Here is a 19,306-nt window from a genome sequence, read left to right on the forward strand (position 1 = left end):
CATGTCCCTGGCCATACCTCCTGCCGTCACGCGGCAGCCTGCTGCAATGCTATAGAGTAGAATCCACATAAGAGACCCTACCCACTCTCTTTAGGGTAATTCTATCGGATGCCTATCCGAATATAACACTCCCCCATGTGCATGCAGTGCAAATAAGTCCAAAGTATAGAAATAAAATATCACTTAGCTTCCTGTGTATGATCCTTTGTGACAGGGCTCCGTGTCGACCAGGAGTTGACTTTCACAGTATTCTATCCTCATCTGGAAAAGAATAAACATTCGGACTCCTTGCGAGGATCTGAGACCTAGAGCTTTATCAACAGAGCGCCCAGCACATGAGAAGGAATAACTTTACTTCAGCATTCATTATAAATCAGAATATGAATATATAAATGTAATACACAATTCCACACATATATATATATATATATATATATATATATATATATCATACATATAAGCGGAGTGTCCGAGCCTTCTGGTCCCTAGTGACATTAATGTGTTCTGAATGTGTATGATCATGTACTGAATGCCCCAGTTGTGGATCTACCAGGAAACATTCTAGTCGACAGAAAACCTAGTATTCGTCGACAGCAGGGAGTAGTAACCAGGCAAAATACATTCTTGCCACCCCGAGGGGTCCGAGGGAAGTATACATATAATTTAAATATCGCTCCCTCAGAAATACTACCACGGCTGTGCACGAGCTACAGGCCCACGGAACCGTACCACACCTATACATAAAAATATACATACAGGGATAAGGTAGTTACAGCATGTCCATCTACGCCCGGTAATAACGGTTGGTGCCGACAGGGTCACCCACAAACTACTGTGCCTCCCATACCTTGTTTTCTTTTAACAAGCATACCACTACCGACCTGTTGACCCAGCATCTACTGTAGCAAGTACCAAACAGGCTTCGGCGACAGTGAACCTCATAGGTGTTTGTGTCGACACAAGTAAATTATAGAGGGTATATCTGACAGGGAACTCACAGAAAAGTCGGCGAAGTCGACTGTGATCCGCATAAATCACAGAGCACTCACCTATCGACCTATGTCGACTAAACTATAGTGGGTATCCGACAGGGAACACACAGATATAAACATTTATCTATAACACACAGTATACAAGCCCATTTGTGTAAACATAGGGCTATTTTTCTCTAATTAGTACTAACATTGTGCCCCCTCATGCTTTTGGCGGGGACAAGCAGAAAATGGCGCTGTATCCTGCAATGAGGGCTAAGCTCCGCCCCCTTCCGGCGCGCTCCAGCCCGCAAAAAAGATACATTCATGTATGCCAATGGGGGTCTCTATACAGTGTTAAGACACTGTATAGATGTAGTGTCACTCCCAAAGTTATATACATATATACTGCTGCCCAGGGCGCTCCCTCCCTAGCGCCCTGCACCCTCATACCAACCGTCGGCGTGCGGGAGCCATGGCTGGCGGGGGTATCGTAACGGTGCCCAGGAAGGGAGTCTGCCCTTATGCCAGCGGTATTATCAACTTCTAGTAACTTGCTGCCCAGGGCCCTCCTCCCCAGCACCCTGCGAGTGCCGTTGGTGTGTGGGCGCATGGAGCGCAGCGCGACCGCTGCGAGTAACCTCCGTTACTGAAGTCTTCTGCCGTCACTGAAGTCTTCTGTTCCTCTAAATACTCACCCGGCTTCTTTCTTCTGGCTTCTGTGAGGGGGGTGACGGCACGGCTCCGGGAACAAGCAGCTAGGCGAACCAAGTGACCGAACCTTCTGGAGCTAAGAAGCAGAGCCCTTGAACTAAGAAGAAGTAGGTCTGACTTCTCTCCCCTCACTCCCACGATGCATGGAGCCTGTAGCCAGCAGGTCTCCCTGAAAATACAAAACCTAACATAAAGTATTTTAGAGACACTCAGGAGAGCTTCCCTAGTGTGTGTCCAGTCACTCCTGGGCACAAAGTCTAACTGAGGTCTGGAGGAGGGGCATAGAGGGAGGAGCCAGTTCACACCCATTCAAAGTCTTATAGTGTGCCCATGTCTCCTGCGGATCCTGTTTATACCCCATTGTCCTTTTGGAGTCCCCAGCATCCTCTAGGACGTAAGAGAAATATGGGTAAGCACAAGCTGTTTAGTATCTGTCCTACCAGATTCTCTCCATTATCTAATGACTGTTTCATGTGAGTAATGTAGTCAATCTTCACAAATTAGTGAAGATGTTGGGGGAGAGGGAACAGAGCCCCACTGGTTAGGGTCTCTTAAAACTATGGTGTCAGATATGTCATCCCAGCTCACTGCTAATGTACAGAAAACTCAGCTACTGCAACAAGCTGTTGCAGATTTAGCTGCTAGGGCTGATGCACAGCCCCCTCTCTCATGCAGGTTTACGCTGCTATCTGATACAGAGGATGATGGGGACGACCTGAATCCCGATTTCTACTCAGGGTATTGAACCCCTTATTTTGGCTATAAGGGATGTTACAGCTCCCTCTAGAGGACGCTGCTTCACAGCAGTCGTTTTTTTTTTGTACAAAACAAGCCCAATGTCACTTTCCTTGTTTAAACAGGACTGGAAAAATACAGAAAAAATTCCAAGTGTCCAAAACGTTTTTGCACACTTTCCCATTTGCTCCTCAAGGTAGAAAATTTTGGGAGGAACTTTTTAAGGTGGATGTCTGGGGACAGAAAGATTGAGACTATCCTAAAATCTATATACACTGCAGCCGGCCTTTCACAAAGACCTGTCATTGCGGGTTGCTGGATGACCCATGCCATTCATTCTTGGGCCATGCAGATTCAGGGGGATATGCCCTTAGTTACCATGGTTACCCTACTGAAGCACATTCAGGACACTACCCGTGTCGTCTGTGATTCCCTCAATGAGATGGGGAACATAAATGTTCGGACGTCAGCCATGGCGGTGTCGGCGCGCAGGGCCTTGTGGTTGCGTCAGTGGATTGTGGACACAGAATCCAAATGTGATGTGGAGTCCCTCCCATTTTCTGGGGAATGGCTTTTTGGGGTTGAGTTGGATGCCTGGATTTCCAAAGTTACTGTGGGGAAATCCACGTTTCTCCCCTCTGGGGCTTCGCTGGCGAGACGTTCCTATCCGGGGCCATCTGTCCAGTCTTTTCGGTCTCGCACATTTTGATCAAAGGCCAGAGGTGCCTCCAATGCGGCTAGAGGTACCAGAGGCGAGTCCAGAAAACCTGCAAGTACCAGTCCTCAGGAATAGTCCACCAGTTCTGCTTCCACAAAAGCCTCAGCATGACGGTGGCCACCCATCCCGAGGGGTTCCCAAGGTGGGAGCTCGACTGCGTAATTTCAACCATGTCTGGTAGACCTCTTACCAGGATGCCTGGGTCAGGGATCTCATTTCTCAAGGCTACAAGCTGAAGTTCAACAGTACTCCCCACACCCCCTCCCCTCAACGATTTTTCAAATCAAGCTTACCAGCTTTGGAGGATATGCAAGTTGCGTTACAACAGGCTATCCGAAAATTGGTCCAGTCCCACGTCATTGTTCCAGTACCACTACCGCAACGCAGCAAGGGGTTTTACTCAAACCTGTTTGTGGTGCCGAAGCCAGACTGTTCGGTCAGACCTGTTCTGAATCTGGAATCCTTATTTAATGGTGTTCAAGTTCAAAATGGAATCCCTGCGAGCAGAGATTGCGGGCCTGGTGGATCGGGAATTTCTGGTCTCCTTTGATATCAAGGACGCCTATCTCCATATTCCGATTTGGCCTCCTCATCAGGCATACCTGCGGTTTACCCTGCTGGCCGATCACTTCCAATTCCAATCACTGCCCTTCAGCCTGTCAACAGCCCAAAGGGTATTCACGAAGGTGATGGTGGAGATGATGCTTCAACTCTGGATCCAAGGGATCAATGTGGTGCCTAATCTAGGCGATCTTCTGATAAAAGCAAGATCCAGGGAGCTTTTGGTGCTCCATATCGACCGCACCATCCGTCTTCTGTCCGACCATGGGTGGATCCTCAACTTCCAGAAGTCCCACCTGGAGCCGACTCAGAGGCTCCTGTTCCTGGGGATGTTGCTGGGTACTGTGGCCCCGAAGGTGTTTCTACCAGAGGACAAGGAGAAAACACTTCAGGAGATGGTCCGCATGGTGCTCCGACCTACTCGAGTGTCCGTACATCTCTGCATAAGATTGTTGGGAAAGATGGTTGCCTCATACGAGGCAATCCAGTATGGGAGCTTCCATGCCAGAACGTTTCAGTTGGATCTCCTGAGCAAGTGGTCTGGATTGCATCTCCAGTTGCACCGGATGATTGAGCGGTCACCTCAGGCCAGGATTTCCCTCCTGTGGTGGCTTCAGTCCTCCTGTAGGGCAGGAGTTTTGGGATACAGGATTGGACCCTCCTCACGACGGATGCGTGCCTGAGAAGATGGGGAGCTGTCACCCAAGGGGTGCAGTTCCAGGGCAGGTAGCCCACGAAAGCCTCCTTCCAATCAACATCCTGGAACTTTGGGCTATCTGCAATGCTCTACTTCAAGCCTCTCCTCTTCTTAAGGATCACGCGATCCAGGTACAGTTGGACAATGCCATGGGGTGGCATATATCAATCGACAAGGAGGGACAAAAAGCAGAGCCTGCATGCGAGAGATCTCAAAGATACTCTTCTGGGCGGAAAGAAATGCAAGAGCCATGTCCGCAATCTTCATTCCGGGTGTGGACAACTGGGTGGCGGACTTCCAGAGTCTTCACGATCTCCACCCGGAGGAGTGGGGGCTCCACCATCTGTTGTTCCAGCAGATCATCGACTGGTGGGGTTGCCCACAAATAGACATGATGGCTTCTCGTCTCAATAAGACACTGCCCTGGTATTGCTCGCAGACGAGGGCAGTGGACGCACTGGCGTTGACTTTGCCGTACTGGTTGGTCTACCTGTTTCCTCCGATCCCATTGCTTCCCAGAGTGCTGAAGCGAATCAGGAATCAAGGTGTCCAGGCAATTCTAATTGCCTGGGATTGGCCTTGGAGGGCGTGGTACACGGATCTTCTGGACATGTCCGTCGAAGACCCTTGACCTCTGCCACTCAGAAGAGTTCTTTTTCAACAAGGACCGTTCGTCTACCAGGACTTACGGTGACTTCGTTTAACGGCACGGAGGTTGAGCGGAACATCCTAGCTCACAAGGGCCTTTCCAAGAATGTTATTGCAACCATGGTTCAGGCCAGGAAACCTGTGACGTCAAAACACTATCATCATATCTGGAGGAGATATATCTCTTGGTGCGAGGAACGCACGTATCCGCCTGCAGTGTTTCACTTGGGACGTTTCCTACGTTTCCTGCAGGCTGGTGTGGATAAGGGCTTGCGTCTGGGTTCCATTAAGGTCCAGATTTCAGCTCTCTCCATTTTCTTTCAGAAGAAATTGACAGTGTTGCCAGAAGTTCAGACTTTCTTGCAAGGGGTACTCCACATACAACATTCCTTTGTGCCGCCTACGGCACCCTGGGATTTGGATGTAGTGTTGACATTTCTACAGTCCTCCTGGTTTGAACCTCTGATGATGGTAGAAGACAAGTACCTCACGTGGAAGATAGTGATGTTACTGGCCCTGGCTTCTGCTCGACGTGTTTCAGAATTGGGGGCTTTATCGTGTAAAAGTCCATACTTGGTCTTTTACGGGGACAGAGCGGAGCTCCGGACTAGACAGCAGCTCCTGCCGAAGGTTGTCTCCGCGTTCCATTTGAATCAACCTATTGTGGTTGCGTCCAGTTCTGATGCTTCTGCTCCTCTGGAGGCATCGGATTCTGTGCGTGCCTTGAAGATATATGTCAAGCGTACAGCTCGGGTCAGAAAGGCGGATTCCTTGTTCGTGCTCTATGATGCGCAGAAGAAGGGTTGGCCTGCTTCAAGGCAGATGGTTGCTCGTTGGATTAGGTTTACTATCCAACAAGCCTATGTGTCGGCAGCTTTACCTGCTCCTAAGTCTTTAAAGGCCCCCTCTATTAGATCATTGGGCTCTTCCTGGACGGCTGCCCGTGGAGTCTCGGCCTTGCAACTATGCTGAGTTGCTACCTGTTCGGGGAAAAACACTTTTGTGAAGTTCTACAAATTTGATACTAGGGCCAAAGAGGATACCCAGTTTGGGCAGGCGGTGCTGCACCAGTCTCCGCACATTCCCGCCCGTTCTGGAAGCTTTGGGACTTCCCCCATCGTACTAGTTTTCCCCAATATCCCTTATGGATGCTAGAGAAAATAGGATTTTAATACCTACCGGTAAATCCTTTTCTCGTAGTCCATAAGGGATATTGGTCGCCTGCCTCAGTGCGTTGACTTTTCTGCGGGTTCTTCTCTAGTTACTTGTTCAGCTATTGCTGTTACCAGCCGTTGCTGGTAGTTTTGTATTGTGGTGAGCTGATGTGTAAATCTCCCCACCCTTTGTTGTTATGTTCTTTCTCTCATATATGTCCTTTCTCCTTCGGGCACGTTTTTACCTATAACTGCCTGTGGGAGGGGGCATAGAGGGGAGGAGCCAGCATACCAAGTTGAAGAAATTTTAAAGTGCACTTGCTCCTTTGGACCCCATCTATACCCCATTGTACTAGTTTTCCCCAATATCCCTTATGGACTACGAGAAAAGGATTTAACGGTAGGTATTAAAATCCTATTTTTCCCCATTCAGGTCAGGTTGTCCTCTCCAAGGAGATAAGGCCCCCAGAGGGTGATGATCCTGGTTGTCATCCCCGGGTAGTCGGTGGGCCAGTGTGACCTATAGCATGTGCACTATGCTGAGACTTAAGACATTATATAAGCTATGCATATAGTGATCATATGTCTGTGACTTTACTTGTTGTCTGGCAGATCCCGGGGAAGCAGCTGTTCTCACTGGTGAAACGTTACCTGTGCGTCACATCACTCCTCGACCAACTGAGCAGCGACCGGCCGGACCGTAATAGTAAAATCCGCCTCAAGCACCTGTTTGACTTCAGTATGGCCATGGGCAGCCTGATCTGCGAGCTTGTGCGGGTCATGGGCTGGGTGAATGAACAAGCTTCCGAGGTAGATGTTTCGGGAGACTATGAGCAACCTCGGGTTCTTCGATCAATCTTCCAGCCTAAAGTACCATCCACTTTCCAGTTGGCAGTCACGCCTCCATTGCGTGCCGCAGCTGCCAAGAAGAAATCTGTAAAGGAATTCATGTCTCCGTCAGACTTCGTTTCCCGAAATGCCTATGTGGATTATATCCAAGAAGCCCTAAAGCCTGGTATGGCCGTCCGGATGCTGGAAGACTATGACGAGATCAGCGCCGGAGATGAGGGGGTTTTCCGTCAAAGCAACAATGGAATGCCTCCAGTTCAGGTAGGCAATATTGACAACAAGATTCAGTTAAATCCTTTTCTGTTAAACCGTTGGTGAAAACTGATGCCGGTTTATAGAGGGTCATTCTAGAAATGTATTTAATGTCTGCAGCTGCTTCCCGTTATACATCCTCGCAGGAGATTATGAAAAGCCAATAAAAATATTTATATTCCATATATATTTACAGGTGAACCAGAGGGTAAGGGCTGGGTGTGCTGTGCGTCCCAATACATTCAGAGGAAGAGATTTAAAGTTAGCAGAAAGAAAAGAATATCCTGTTTTCTGTTGCACCCTCTTGTAGGACACGGACACTGAGGGTTTCTTAAAGCTGCCTTTGTGGATGGGTACAGTTGCAGTGTACAGCACCGTCCATCCAAAAGTAGCAGTTTTGAATGCACAAAGATTGAAACTAGTAATGCTGTACTGCGTTACTGCGCACCCCTCCACCAAGCCACTCATTGTGTTAGAATGTACCTGTAAATCATGAGTCCTGCCTGACCAAAGTATTCCACTTTGAAATAGTTACCTTTGATGCAGAATGATTTCTTGTGTGGTCATTGTATTTGATCAAAATATCATCTGGTTTCAGGGAGCCTTATTTACATATGTCATTAAGAGCCCTTACAATGGGCCTTATTCAGCATGGAGCATTACTGCGATGCAGTCGCATTTTGCCGCTTACCTGGCTGGGGCCTGTTCTGCGCGACCCAGGAAATGCGATGGCAGTGATTCAAACGCCTCTGCCTGATTGACAGGCAGAGGCGTTTGTGGGGCGGTCAGGGCCAGGGACGCGGCATTGTAGGGGCGTGTCGATGAAAACGTGGGCTGGTCCGGGCGCGACGGGAAAGATGGCGCCAGTGTGCCTGCATATGCAGCCCGGCTGAATAAATGCGAATCAGGGCGGCCCTTCACATGCTGGACTGCCTTGTCCTATGCTCGACGGCCCCCAGCATGTGAGTGCTAGCAGTTGCACTTTTCCTTTTTTAGCAAAACTGCAACTGAAGCTGAGTAAGTTCCAATGGGGGTCATTCCGAGATGATCGTAGCAATTTAGCACAGCTACGATCATTCACACTGACATGCGGGTGGACGCCGAGCACAGGGCTAGTCCGCTCCGCATGTCAGTGCCGCCCCCCCCCCCCCCGCAGAAGTGCAAAGGCATCGCACAGCGGCGATGCCTTTGCACTTCAAGAGTAGTTCCCGACCAGCGCAGCTTTAGCGTGCTGGCCGGGAGCTACTCATCGCTCCTTGGCCCGCAGTAGCTGCGTGTGATGTCACGCAGCCGCTGTGCCCGCCCCTCGTTCGGTCCGGCCACGCCTGCGTTGGCCGGACCGCGCCCACGAAACGGCGGCCAAACGCTGCCGTTCCGCCCCCCCGCCCATCGACCGCCTCTGCCTGTCAATCAGGCAGAGGTGATCGTAGCGGCCCGGCGGCGTCTGGCCGGCGCGTGCGCACTTCTGACCCGATTGCACCGCTGCGATAAACTGCAGCGTGCGATCGGGTCAGAATGACCCCCTATGTCCAATAAGTGAAAGGATTCCTTTTCCACTGAAATGTATTCTTTGCATAATGCCAAGGTCACAAATACCTTGTTTAGGTTCTATTTGGAAACCACCTTAGGTGTAAAGGACAGTTATTTCCTATCCTCATGTAAAAGAAGATTTGGAGATTTGCAAAAACTATGCTTTACCTCCAAAACCCTCCGTTCTGTAGCGATACCTTAGCCAGAACTAAAAACCGTTTTCCCTGAAAGGAGTCTGCAGGAGTCGTCGCAGAACCTACGGACGCCTGTCCCAACAACTGAAGACTTAAGCACATCATTCACTAATACTTCACCTGAGGAGGCTGAATGGAGGTTGTCATTGCCTTCTCCTCGATTGGTATCTACCCACCAGATACGTGATAGACATGTGGGGCACCTTTACCTCCACCTGACACACTGCCTGACTATGTATTAGGTCATTTAGTGGTACATAATGTTAATATAAAAATAATAGTTAATTCATATTTATAAACGGGTGCGAAATAACACTACTAATGTGCACCTGTACAGAGGGTCCCTCCACTTTTGGCCAGATTGTACCTGGCAAGGGGCTGCCCTGCTTACTCAGCAGCCCCCACCTCATGAACACTGGCAGCCCTACTCTGCCACTCTCAGACAGGAGAGTGGAATTAACTTATGGATGTGTCCTCATACATCAGTGGTTCCCAAACTGGGTGACATGGCACCCTGGGTAGGATTCAGTATGATTTACCGGCGGACGGGAGGCCGGCTGTCAATATCCCAACGGCAGCATCCCGCCCGCCAGAATGCCGGCAGCGGGACGAGTGCAAAGCGTCCCCTTGTGGGGATGTATTCCCGCTCTGTCAGTGTCATGGACACCCACGAGTGGGAATAGTCCTGTTGTGCTGATTCCGGCTGGCGGCATTGTCGGCGGTCGGTATACCAGCGTCTGTATCCTGAGCGCCGGGATCCCGACTGCTGGCAAATTAAATGCATCCCACCTGGGGTGACTCAGGACACTTGCAGGGGTGCCTTGGGTTGGTGATCCAGGACCAGCTCAAATTATTTATGGGAAGTGTAATAGGCACCACCAGAGCTTGTGGGTTCCTATGATAAAATATGTGGACAAACAGAAGTGAATCCTGTCCATCACCACATAAATGACCCTACGGATGACTTATAAAAAGAACTTACTTAATTTTAATATGTTTTTTCTGAATTTCTCAATAAGAAACTTTTAGCCTAGGAGTGCTGTGAAAAAAATTCTGATTCTCTTGTGCGCTGTGAATTGCTCACGCCAGGCCTCGCTCGCTGAGTGGCGTATTGAGGCTAGATGTATGAGGACACATCTGCACTTAAAGCTACATTTCTAGTGCCCGGTGGCACACAGCAGTCCAAGGTTCCGCCAGTCACTACCTGTAGCAGCAGCTGTCACCGGGATTCCCCTGGAGACAGTCCCTCATCAGTAGAGGGAGGCAACAGAACAGTACCTTCTGAGACCATTCCTGGCATCCACCAGCCTTGCAAGCTGTATTAACCCCTTCAGTGGTGACTTTTTGGAATTTGGTCACACCTCCCAGGGCAGGTTTTTACATTTTTTTTTTTTTCTACCTGATCATTGCCAGGGGTTTCATGCACGTTGCCAGGGGTTTCACGCGCTGCCATGCTTTTTGCCATGGGTTTCATGCTCTGATCCATGCTCGTTGCTACGGGAAATGCTCGTTGCCTTAGGGAATGCTCGTTGCCTAGGTGTAGCTATGGGTGGCCATCGACCATCGATGATTCAAAATCATCGATGGTCTATGACCGATGTTGAATACTTTTACCATCAATGGGTGAGAACCGGATGGTTTCCTGCCATCGATGGCTCAGTGATACCAATTTATTTTTTTATCTCAAATTGTCAGGGCATGGAACTTTAGCTCCGCCCCCTGACATCCACCAAGCCATGCCCAATGACACTCACTAAGCCACGCCCCCTGGTTCGCATGTGTTCTATAAAGCAGGGATGACCATCGATGGGTAAAACCATCGATGGATCCATTCCAGATGGTTTAACACCATGGAGGTTATCAATCAATGGTGACCATCGATAGATAACCCACCGATGGACATCACCCAGGTAGCATTTGCCGGCGTGCACTAGCCCGCTAGCACTGAAATCCTCTCCCCTCCTCCTCCCTTGTACTCCGCTCGGCTGGCGGAGTTTTGTGGAATGACGCAATCGCTTCATTTTTCAAAGTCCACCGGCTGATCGCAGTGCAAGGAGGAGGGAGGGGGAGTAGTGGCATGCCCCGGAAATTTTCTGGGGGTTGCCAGTCTGCATATCGCAGCTGGCCCCGGAAATATTCTAGGCATACCACTGAAGGGAAGTATTGAAACATTATGGGGTATATGCAATTAGCGGCGAATCGCGGCAATTTTTCGGCCGTTTTTTAATTCGACACAATACGACCGTCTAATTTCGGCAAGTGGTTGCCGAAATTGACCATATTCAATAAAAAACGGATTCGACAGTCCCGCTGACGAAAAATGGACGATTTGACGGTTTTTGATCGGATTTTTAAAAAACGGGAAAAGACGGCAAAAAACCCGGAAAAAAAGGGTGTGGGGTCCCCCCTCCAAAGCATAACCAGCCTCGGGCTCTTCGAGCTGGTCCTGGTTCTAAAAATCCGGGGGGAAAATGGACAGGGGATCCCCCGTATTTTTAAAACCAGCACCGGGCTCTGCGCCTGGTGCTGGTGCAAAAAATACGGGGGACAAAAAGAGTAGGGGTCCCCCGTATTTTTAACACCAGCATCGGGCTCCACTAGCTGGACAGATAATGCCACAGCCGGGGGTCACTTTTATACAGCGCCCTGCGGCCGTGGCATTAAATAGCCAACTAGTCACACCTGGCCGGGGTACCCTGGGGGAGTGGGGACCCCTTCAATCAAGGGGTCCCCCCTCCCCAGCCACCCAAGGGCCAGGGGTGAATCCCGAGGCTGTCCCCCCCCCCCCCCTATCCAAGGGCTGCGGATGGGGGGCTGATAGCCTTGAGAAAATGTCAAGAATATTGTTTTTTCCAGTAGTACTACAAGTCCCAGCAAGCCTCCCCCGCAAGCTGGTACTTGGAGAACCACAAGTACCAGCATGCGGGAGAAAAACGTGCCCGCTGGTACCTGTAGTACTACTGGAAAAAAAATACCCAAATAAAAACAGGAGACACACACCTTGAGAGTAAAACTTTATTTCACACCTGCCGACACACACATACTTACCTATGTTGACACGCCAACTGCCACGTCTCGTCTCCAACGATCCGGGGTACCTGTGAATAAAATTATACTCGCCTCAATCCAGTGTCCAGAGATAAATCCTCGTACTTGGCAAAAAAACAAAACGAACACCCGACCAGCGGACTGAAAGGGGTCCCATGTTTACACATGGGACCCCTTTCCCCGAATGTGCCGGGACCCCACGTGACTCCTGTCACAGAGGTCCCTTCAGCCAATCAGGAAGCGCTACTTCGTGGCGCTCACCTGATTGGCTGTATGCGCTTCTGAGCTCAGACAGCGCATCGCACAGCTCCCTCCATTACTTTCAATGGTGGGAACTTTGCCGTCAGCGGTGGGGTTACCCGCGGTCAGCCGCTGACCGCGGGTGACCTCACCGCTAACCGCAAAGTTCCCACCATTGAATATAATGGAGAGGCTTTGCGATGCGCTGTTTGACAGCTCAGACGCGCAGCCAATCAGCACAGTGCAAGGACGTTGCGCTCGCTGATTGGCTTAAGAGACCTTTCTGTGACAGCAGTCACGGGGGGGGTCTCTCTGCATTCGGGGAAAGGGGTCCCATGTGTAAACATGGGACCCCTTTCAGTCCGCTGGTCGGGTGTTCGTTTTGTTTTTTTGCCAAGTACGAGGATTTATCCTTGGACACTGGATTGAGGTGAGTATAATTTTTTTCACAGGTACCCCGGATCGTCGGATCAGGAGACGTGGCAGCCGACGGGTCAACATAGGTAAGTATGTGTGTGTCGGCAGGTGCGAAATAAAGTTTTACTGTCACGGTGTGTGTCTCCTGTTTTTATTTGGGTATTTTTTCCCCAGTAGTACTACAGGTACCAGCGGGCCCGTTTTTCTCCCGCATGCTGGTACTTTTGGTTCTCCAAGTACCAGCTTGCGGGGGAGGCTTGCTGGGACTTGTAGTACTACTGGAAAAAACAATATTCTTGACATTTTCTCAAGGCTATCAGCCCCCCATCCGCAGCCCTTGGATGGGGGGGGACAGCCTCGGGCTTCACCCCTGGCCCTTGGGTGGCTGGGGGGGGGGACCCCTTGATTGAAGGGGTCCCCACTCCCCCAGGGTACCCCGGCCAGGGGTGACTAGTTGGATATTTAATGCCACGGCCGCAGGGCGCTGTATAAAAGTGACCCCCGGCTGTGGCATTATCTGTCCAGCTAGTGGAGCCCGATGCTGGTGTTAAAAATACGGGGGACCCCTACTCTTTTTGTCCCCCGTATTTTTTGCACCAGCACCAGGCGCTGGTTTTAAAAATACGGGGGATCCCCTGTCCATTTTCCCCCTGGATTTTTAGAACCAGCTCGAAGAGCCCGAGGCTGGTTATGCTTTGGAGGGGGGACCCCACACCATTTTTTTCCGGGATTTTACCATTCCATCTAAAAAAAATAAAAAAAGAAAAAATAATATTTTTAAAAATATATAAATAATACTTGTGCCTCCAAAAAAGACAAACCAAGTACCTAAACCCTTCTAATATAAATAGATATGCTATTACCAATAAAAAAAACACCAAAAAAAACATGTTTTAAATTTTTTTTATTAGTTTCACCCACCAAAGTGTGGCGGATTGAAAATGACGAATTTAGTGTCTAAAAGCACTGTTGTCGAATTTCCAAACTTCAATTGAATATACTTTTGTCGAATTGCAGCATTTGTATCATTGCAGAAAAGTCGAATTTGACAAAAGTCGAATTTCAAAAAGTCGAATTTTGAAAGTCCGATTTTTTGACGGAAAGTACTGAATTGCATTGTCGATTTTTTTTTTTTTTTTTTTTGCGAAAAAGTCCAGTTTTTCGACAATTTCGGGAATTCGACCGCAATTGCATATACCCCTAAGTCTTTGGTACGCCTGAGAACTCTCTAGTGGCTCTAGACATATATTTTCTTTGTAACTCAGTGCATGTACTAAGTATGACTCTGCTAGTTGTCCTCCCTTCAGTTATCGTAACGGCATGTACAATTATGAAGGGTCTGCCAAATTGAGATATTTCTACCTGAAATGGGGAGACCCTATTAGAAAATAAGCTTCTATACATCCAATCCCCTGCAGCCACACACTGCATAGATCAGCTTGGCTGCAGTAGTTACCAGATTTCCTATGCAAATAGATTCATGTGTTTTGCAGTGTATGAAGTTGAGACTCCCGGGCATGACATGCTGAGAAATGTGTGTTTTAAATACAAGGGGATGTAACTGAAGGCGCACATATCACCTGTATGAGTGCAGGAGCCAATCAACTGAGCCTGCCATGCCCCCAATACATCAATAGGACATTTACCATAGTAGAGAGAGAATACTCCCCCTTACCCTCTGCATGTGCCACTGACACTGCAATAAAAGGATGTATCACAGCAATGAGATTTACAGAAAAGGACAGCAGATTTTAAGTGTTAAAACTAAAATCCGCTGGGGTTTTGTATTAATTTTGTTGTGCGGTCATTTGAGGAATCGTATGTGGCAACTACCAAATTGCAAAAGAAAGGAGTATTTTATCTATATAAGTAAAGTAACATTTTTATAGGGTCGTCTTGCACTTCAGGCTACGTCTATCCTGTTCTCTTCTTTCAGGTGTGGGAGCTGGTAGGAAAGACTAAACTAAATTTGGCCCATTTTTCGCAATGCTTTGTGCTCTAGAACACCGGATTCTAATCAGTGCTGTTTCTGTAAATGGTTTAGTATGTTTGAAAGCATGAGCATTTCTCCTTCATCCACTAGGGGACAATGAGGTATAAACGACATTTTCAATAGATTGTGATTCTGATACCTGACCTGCTCAGTGTTTGGGGGAGTGTTCAGTTATAACACAAATAATCAAACGCAGGTTCTCTGGAGGTCGACCGGACGCACCTACTGGGTACACTGGCATATGGTGGAGATCACCGGCTCTGGAGATCAGACAGATGAGGACAATCAGGAGAAGGCATCGTCTTTGGCCGAAAATACAAAGGTGTCTCCAGGTGAGTGGCTGTGATGGAAAGAGAGATGATGATGATCTCCTATGGTTCCGAGCCATCAATCTTTAATCATGGTTTGGTTTGTATCAAGAAATAGAATGGAGTTGTGTGGAAATTGTTGATTTTCTGTTTGATTTACTAATTCCATTAATGTTCTGTTATTGGATTGTTGGTTGGTAATTCTTTTGGTTCATCTTTTTCTTCCAAACATGAGATACTGGAGATTGGGTTTAGTGGTGGAACAGGAGTTTGGGCCCTTTAAATTTGGAAGCTTCTGTGGAGCTGTAATCCTTCAGAACTTTGAGTCTGTAGAGCCAGTATTCAAATTTAGAAATCCAGTTTATTGGTGCATATAAGTGAAGCATGCAGTTCAAAAGAATGATCAGCAAACAAGAATCAATACTCAACTTATATGTGAAAGTTCTTAAATATGTCCTTCATATTTTTAATCATCTGAGGAGGATCAGTCATTGCACATGATGCTCAGAATCGTTCGCCCGTCATCGCAGAAATATGGTACTAAGCACAGACGTATATATCATTCCGCTGTCTTGGGTGAATAACAAACACGAAAGATTCCCTTCACATACTGCACTTTTTGCTTACTGAGCTACTACCTATATTCTGGTTCTAAATGGTATTTGGACCAAAATGCTCAGTGTCATCCTCTGTATTTTCAAGGTCTGTTAGCCATTCTGTTACAAAAACAAGCTAAGCAAATCCTAGGAGGGGTACTATTAAAACAGTTACCTGTCCCAACTGCCACTCCAAATTGCCAGCCTGGGGATCAGGTGTCGCTCAATTCAGTGGGTACTGCTTCTTGGTTAGTTCCTTAGGTAGCAGGAACAGGCCTGGGCCATTTCCATGGCTGACTCCATTGCTCAGTTTGTTCAGCTAGTGACTATTTCCCACGGAGGGTTCCAGCTGAGTCTCTAGTGGCCCATGTTTGATACCATAGGAACCTTTGGGTTCCAGGATAACTACTCCACAGGCATCAGCTTAGGTTAGAGGCTTTGCTGCTTCTCTCTAGAGGTTAATATAAACCTCCTCGCAAAATTCTCTGTATGTCTGAATGTTTCCACCAGTGAATCTGCACCTTCATCCCAGTGGCGACTCATTCCAACTTGGAGGTTTCCTCACAGTTTGAGTATGAGGTCTCTGGTTGGCAGGACGCTGATGTCTTTGCTTTTCTCTGTATCTGGTTATCCAGGTGTTGAAGAGGCCACACCACACGTTCCTGGTCCCACACAGAATTTGTCTAGTTATTCTCTTCATGAAGAGGAAATGGCATGGTGGGAATCAAGATGGAGACCTTCTAGTTGGTCATCAACCGTATGGAACAAAACGACTAATAGCGGTATTTTAGTTTAAAGGCAAAATCTGGTTGGTTTTGCCTTTAAGCTAATTGCATCTATAAATCTAGTGACTTGCTGGAATCGCACCGACTCTCTCAAATTGAGGGCTATAACACTTAGTCCCTGGTCTTCAGTTTAGACGTTCATAAAATTCTCTAGAACATTTTTCTGGCCAAATATGCCAGTTTTGGTTGTAGGCTGCTGCGTTCCGTTATGTCTGAGTGTACTGTCCAATAAGAGCAGCTTCTGTATATCCACAGTGTGTCTAGTGTGCCCGTGGAAGATAGAGAAAATGGAAATATTCTACTTAGGTTTTCTTGGAGTCCTGTAGAGGATATTGGACACCATCCCTTTACACTATTATTGTTTCTCTTAGGTCCTAGAGGATGCTGGGGTCCACATTAGTACCATGGGGTATAGACTGGTTCCATGGGAGCCATGGGCACTTTAAGAGTCTAATAGTGTGGACTGGCACCTCCCTCTATGCCCCTCCTACCAGACTCGGTTTAGAAAATGTGCCCGGTGGAGCCGGTCACAGCTAGGGGAGCTCCTAGGAGTTTTTCTAGTTTTATTGTTTTTTCTAAGCGTTGAGTACAGGGAGGCTGCTGGCAACAGCCTACCTGCTTTGTGGGACTTAAGGGGGGTAGTAGGAACCAACTCTAGAAGTTAATGGTTCTCTATCTCCGCTGACCGGACACTGAGCTCCTGCGTGTGCTAATCGCAAGCCCACGAGGCGGACGCTCACTTCCGCAGCACGACTGCCACCCCCTATTAGAGCCAGAAGATGGAGTGGTGAGTAAGACACCGGCGCCCCGGTAAGCGGATCGCCGGCGGGAATGGCGGCACCAGTGTAGGAGCACAGCTCTGACAGGCTGCGCTCCAGAGGGCTCAGCGGTACTGATGTGAGGGGCGCCCTGGGCCAGCGCAAATACCCTACACGGGTCACAAATGCTAACAGGGACTAATCCCACTGTTAGCAGCCAAATCACCTCAGGCCAGTATAATCCTTGAAAGCGGGAAGACGCGCCATTACAGGGGGCGGGGCTTCTTCCTCAGAGCGGATCCAGCACTCACCAGCGCCATTTTCTCCCTGCAGATCACACTGAAAAGATGCTAACAGGGAGCGCGGCCCTCCACATAACTCCAGCATACCTCTGCGGTACCATGGTGTTATAGACAGGGGGGGAGAGTGTAGTAATAGCTGTTTAATCTATTAAGGTTATTCAGTCAGCAACGGATGTTTACTGTATAAACTGCCTACTTGGGCGCTGTGTGGCTGGCTCCAAATACTCTGTCTCTCTCTGAAGGGACTCTGGGGAAAACTGTTTGCATTTTCCTGTCTGTGTTTGTATAGCTCACATAAACATGTCTAGGAACTCTGTATCTTGTGCTGCAGAGTGTGTATCTTCTCCTGAAGAGTATATTCCATGTACTCAGGACTGTAATATACTGTCTCAGCCTTCTGAATCCGAACCCCCATGGGTGGATTCTATCAGGGGAATGATATCCCAGATTTCATATCGAATAGCTCAAAATGAGACTGAAACACAGGTTTTGAGAAAGTCTGTTGAGGTTTTGTCGTATTCAGCTCCCACTACCTCTTCAAAGACCCCAATTGTTTACCCTAAGAAGTGTGCTCTTGTCCAGATAATGCAAGCTGACATGGATACCGACTCTGATACAGGGGACGGTGATGGGGATATGCAGGGGGGAGATGCATCCCTTGCTAAGGGGGTGCAACTCATGATTGAGGCTATTAGGGACATTTTACACATTACTGATACGGTACCTGAGCAAGTAGAGGAGGCTTATTTTACGGACAATAAAAAAATCCCCCCTTACATTCCCTGCGTCGAAGGAATTAAAGGCATTGTTTGAAAAATCTTGGGAAAACCCAGAGAAAAAATTCCAGATCCCAAAAAGGGTTCTCATTGCTTTTCCTTTCCCTGAGGAGGACGGGAAAAAGTGGGAAATCCTGCCTGTAGTAGACGCTTCTGTGTCTAGGTTGTCTAAAAAAGTGGTTTTACCTGTATCTGGGTCCACCGCTTTAAAAGAGCCGGCTGACCGTAAGATTGAGACTACACACAAATCCTTATGCACAGCTACTGGCGTAGCGTTAAGACCCACTATTGCTTGTGCGTGGATTTCTAAAGCCATAGTAAAGTGGTCAGGCACATTACTAGAGGAATTAGATTCTATGGATAGAAGTGACATTGAATTGTTCTTACGTCACATACAGGACTCTGCAGGTTTCATGGTGGAGGCCATGAAGGACCTTGGCCATCTTAATGCGAGGGCTTCTTCCATGGCTGTCTCGGCACACAGGGGACTCTGGCTGTGCCAATGGTCTGCGGATGCGGCATCCAAGAAAAGTGTGGAGAACCTACCCTTCACAGGTCAGGCTATATTTGGGGAAGCGTTAGATGCATGGATCTCCACAGCAGCTGCGGGTAAGTCAACATTGCTTCCCTCAACAGCACCGCCTACTAGGAAATCTTATCCTACGTCTACAATGCAGTCCTTTCGGACTGCGAAAGTTAAAAAGTCCAAACCCCCTTCTACTTTCTTTAGAGGCGGTCGGGGGAAATCCAGAAATCCTGCACCAACAGGTTCCCAGGAACAGAAACCTGGTTCTGCTTCCTCAAAATTCTCTGCATGACTGTGGATCTCCCAGTCTGGAGATCGAGCAGGTGGGAGCAAGGTTAAGAAATTTCAGTCATGTCTGAGCGTCATCGGGCATAGCCCTTGGGTACAAGATATTGTTACCCAGGGGTACAGACTGGAGTTTGAAGAACTCCCACCTCACAGGTTCTTCAAATCAGGCTTACCAGCTTTGCTGACAGAAAGTGCTATCCTGCAAGAAGCCATTCAAATGTCATTGTTATAGTTCCACCTCACCTA

General features: G+C 48.3%; 1 protein-coding gene across 6 annotated transcripts in view; it reads left to right on the forward strand.

The window, feature by feature from the left end:
* The window catches only part of CUL9 (cullin 9), a 234,465-nt gene that overhangs the window by 32,330 nt on the left and 182,829 nt on the right, over positions 1–19,306 (forward strand). For all 6 annotated transcript variants that reach the window (XM_063918754.1, XM_063918752.1, XM_063918753.1 and 3 more), the window contains exons 4-5: positions 6,811–7,308; positions 14,918–15,053. In XM_063918754.1, the coding sequence (XP_063774824.1) occupies positions 6,811–7,308; positions 14,918–15,053 (634 nt within the window). The remainder of the gene's footprint in view (positions 1–6,810; positions 7,309–14,917; positions 15,054–19,306) is intronic.

This window comes from Pseudophryne corroboree, chromosome 4, assembly GCF_028390025.1.
Source record: "Pseudophryne corroboree isolate aPseCor3 chromosome 4, aPseCor3.hap2, whole genome shotgun sequence".
NCBI classification, from domain to species: domain Eukaryota; kingdom Metazoa; phylum Chordata; class Amphibia; order Anura; family Myobatrachidae; genus Pseudophryne; species Pseudophryne corroboree.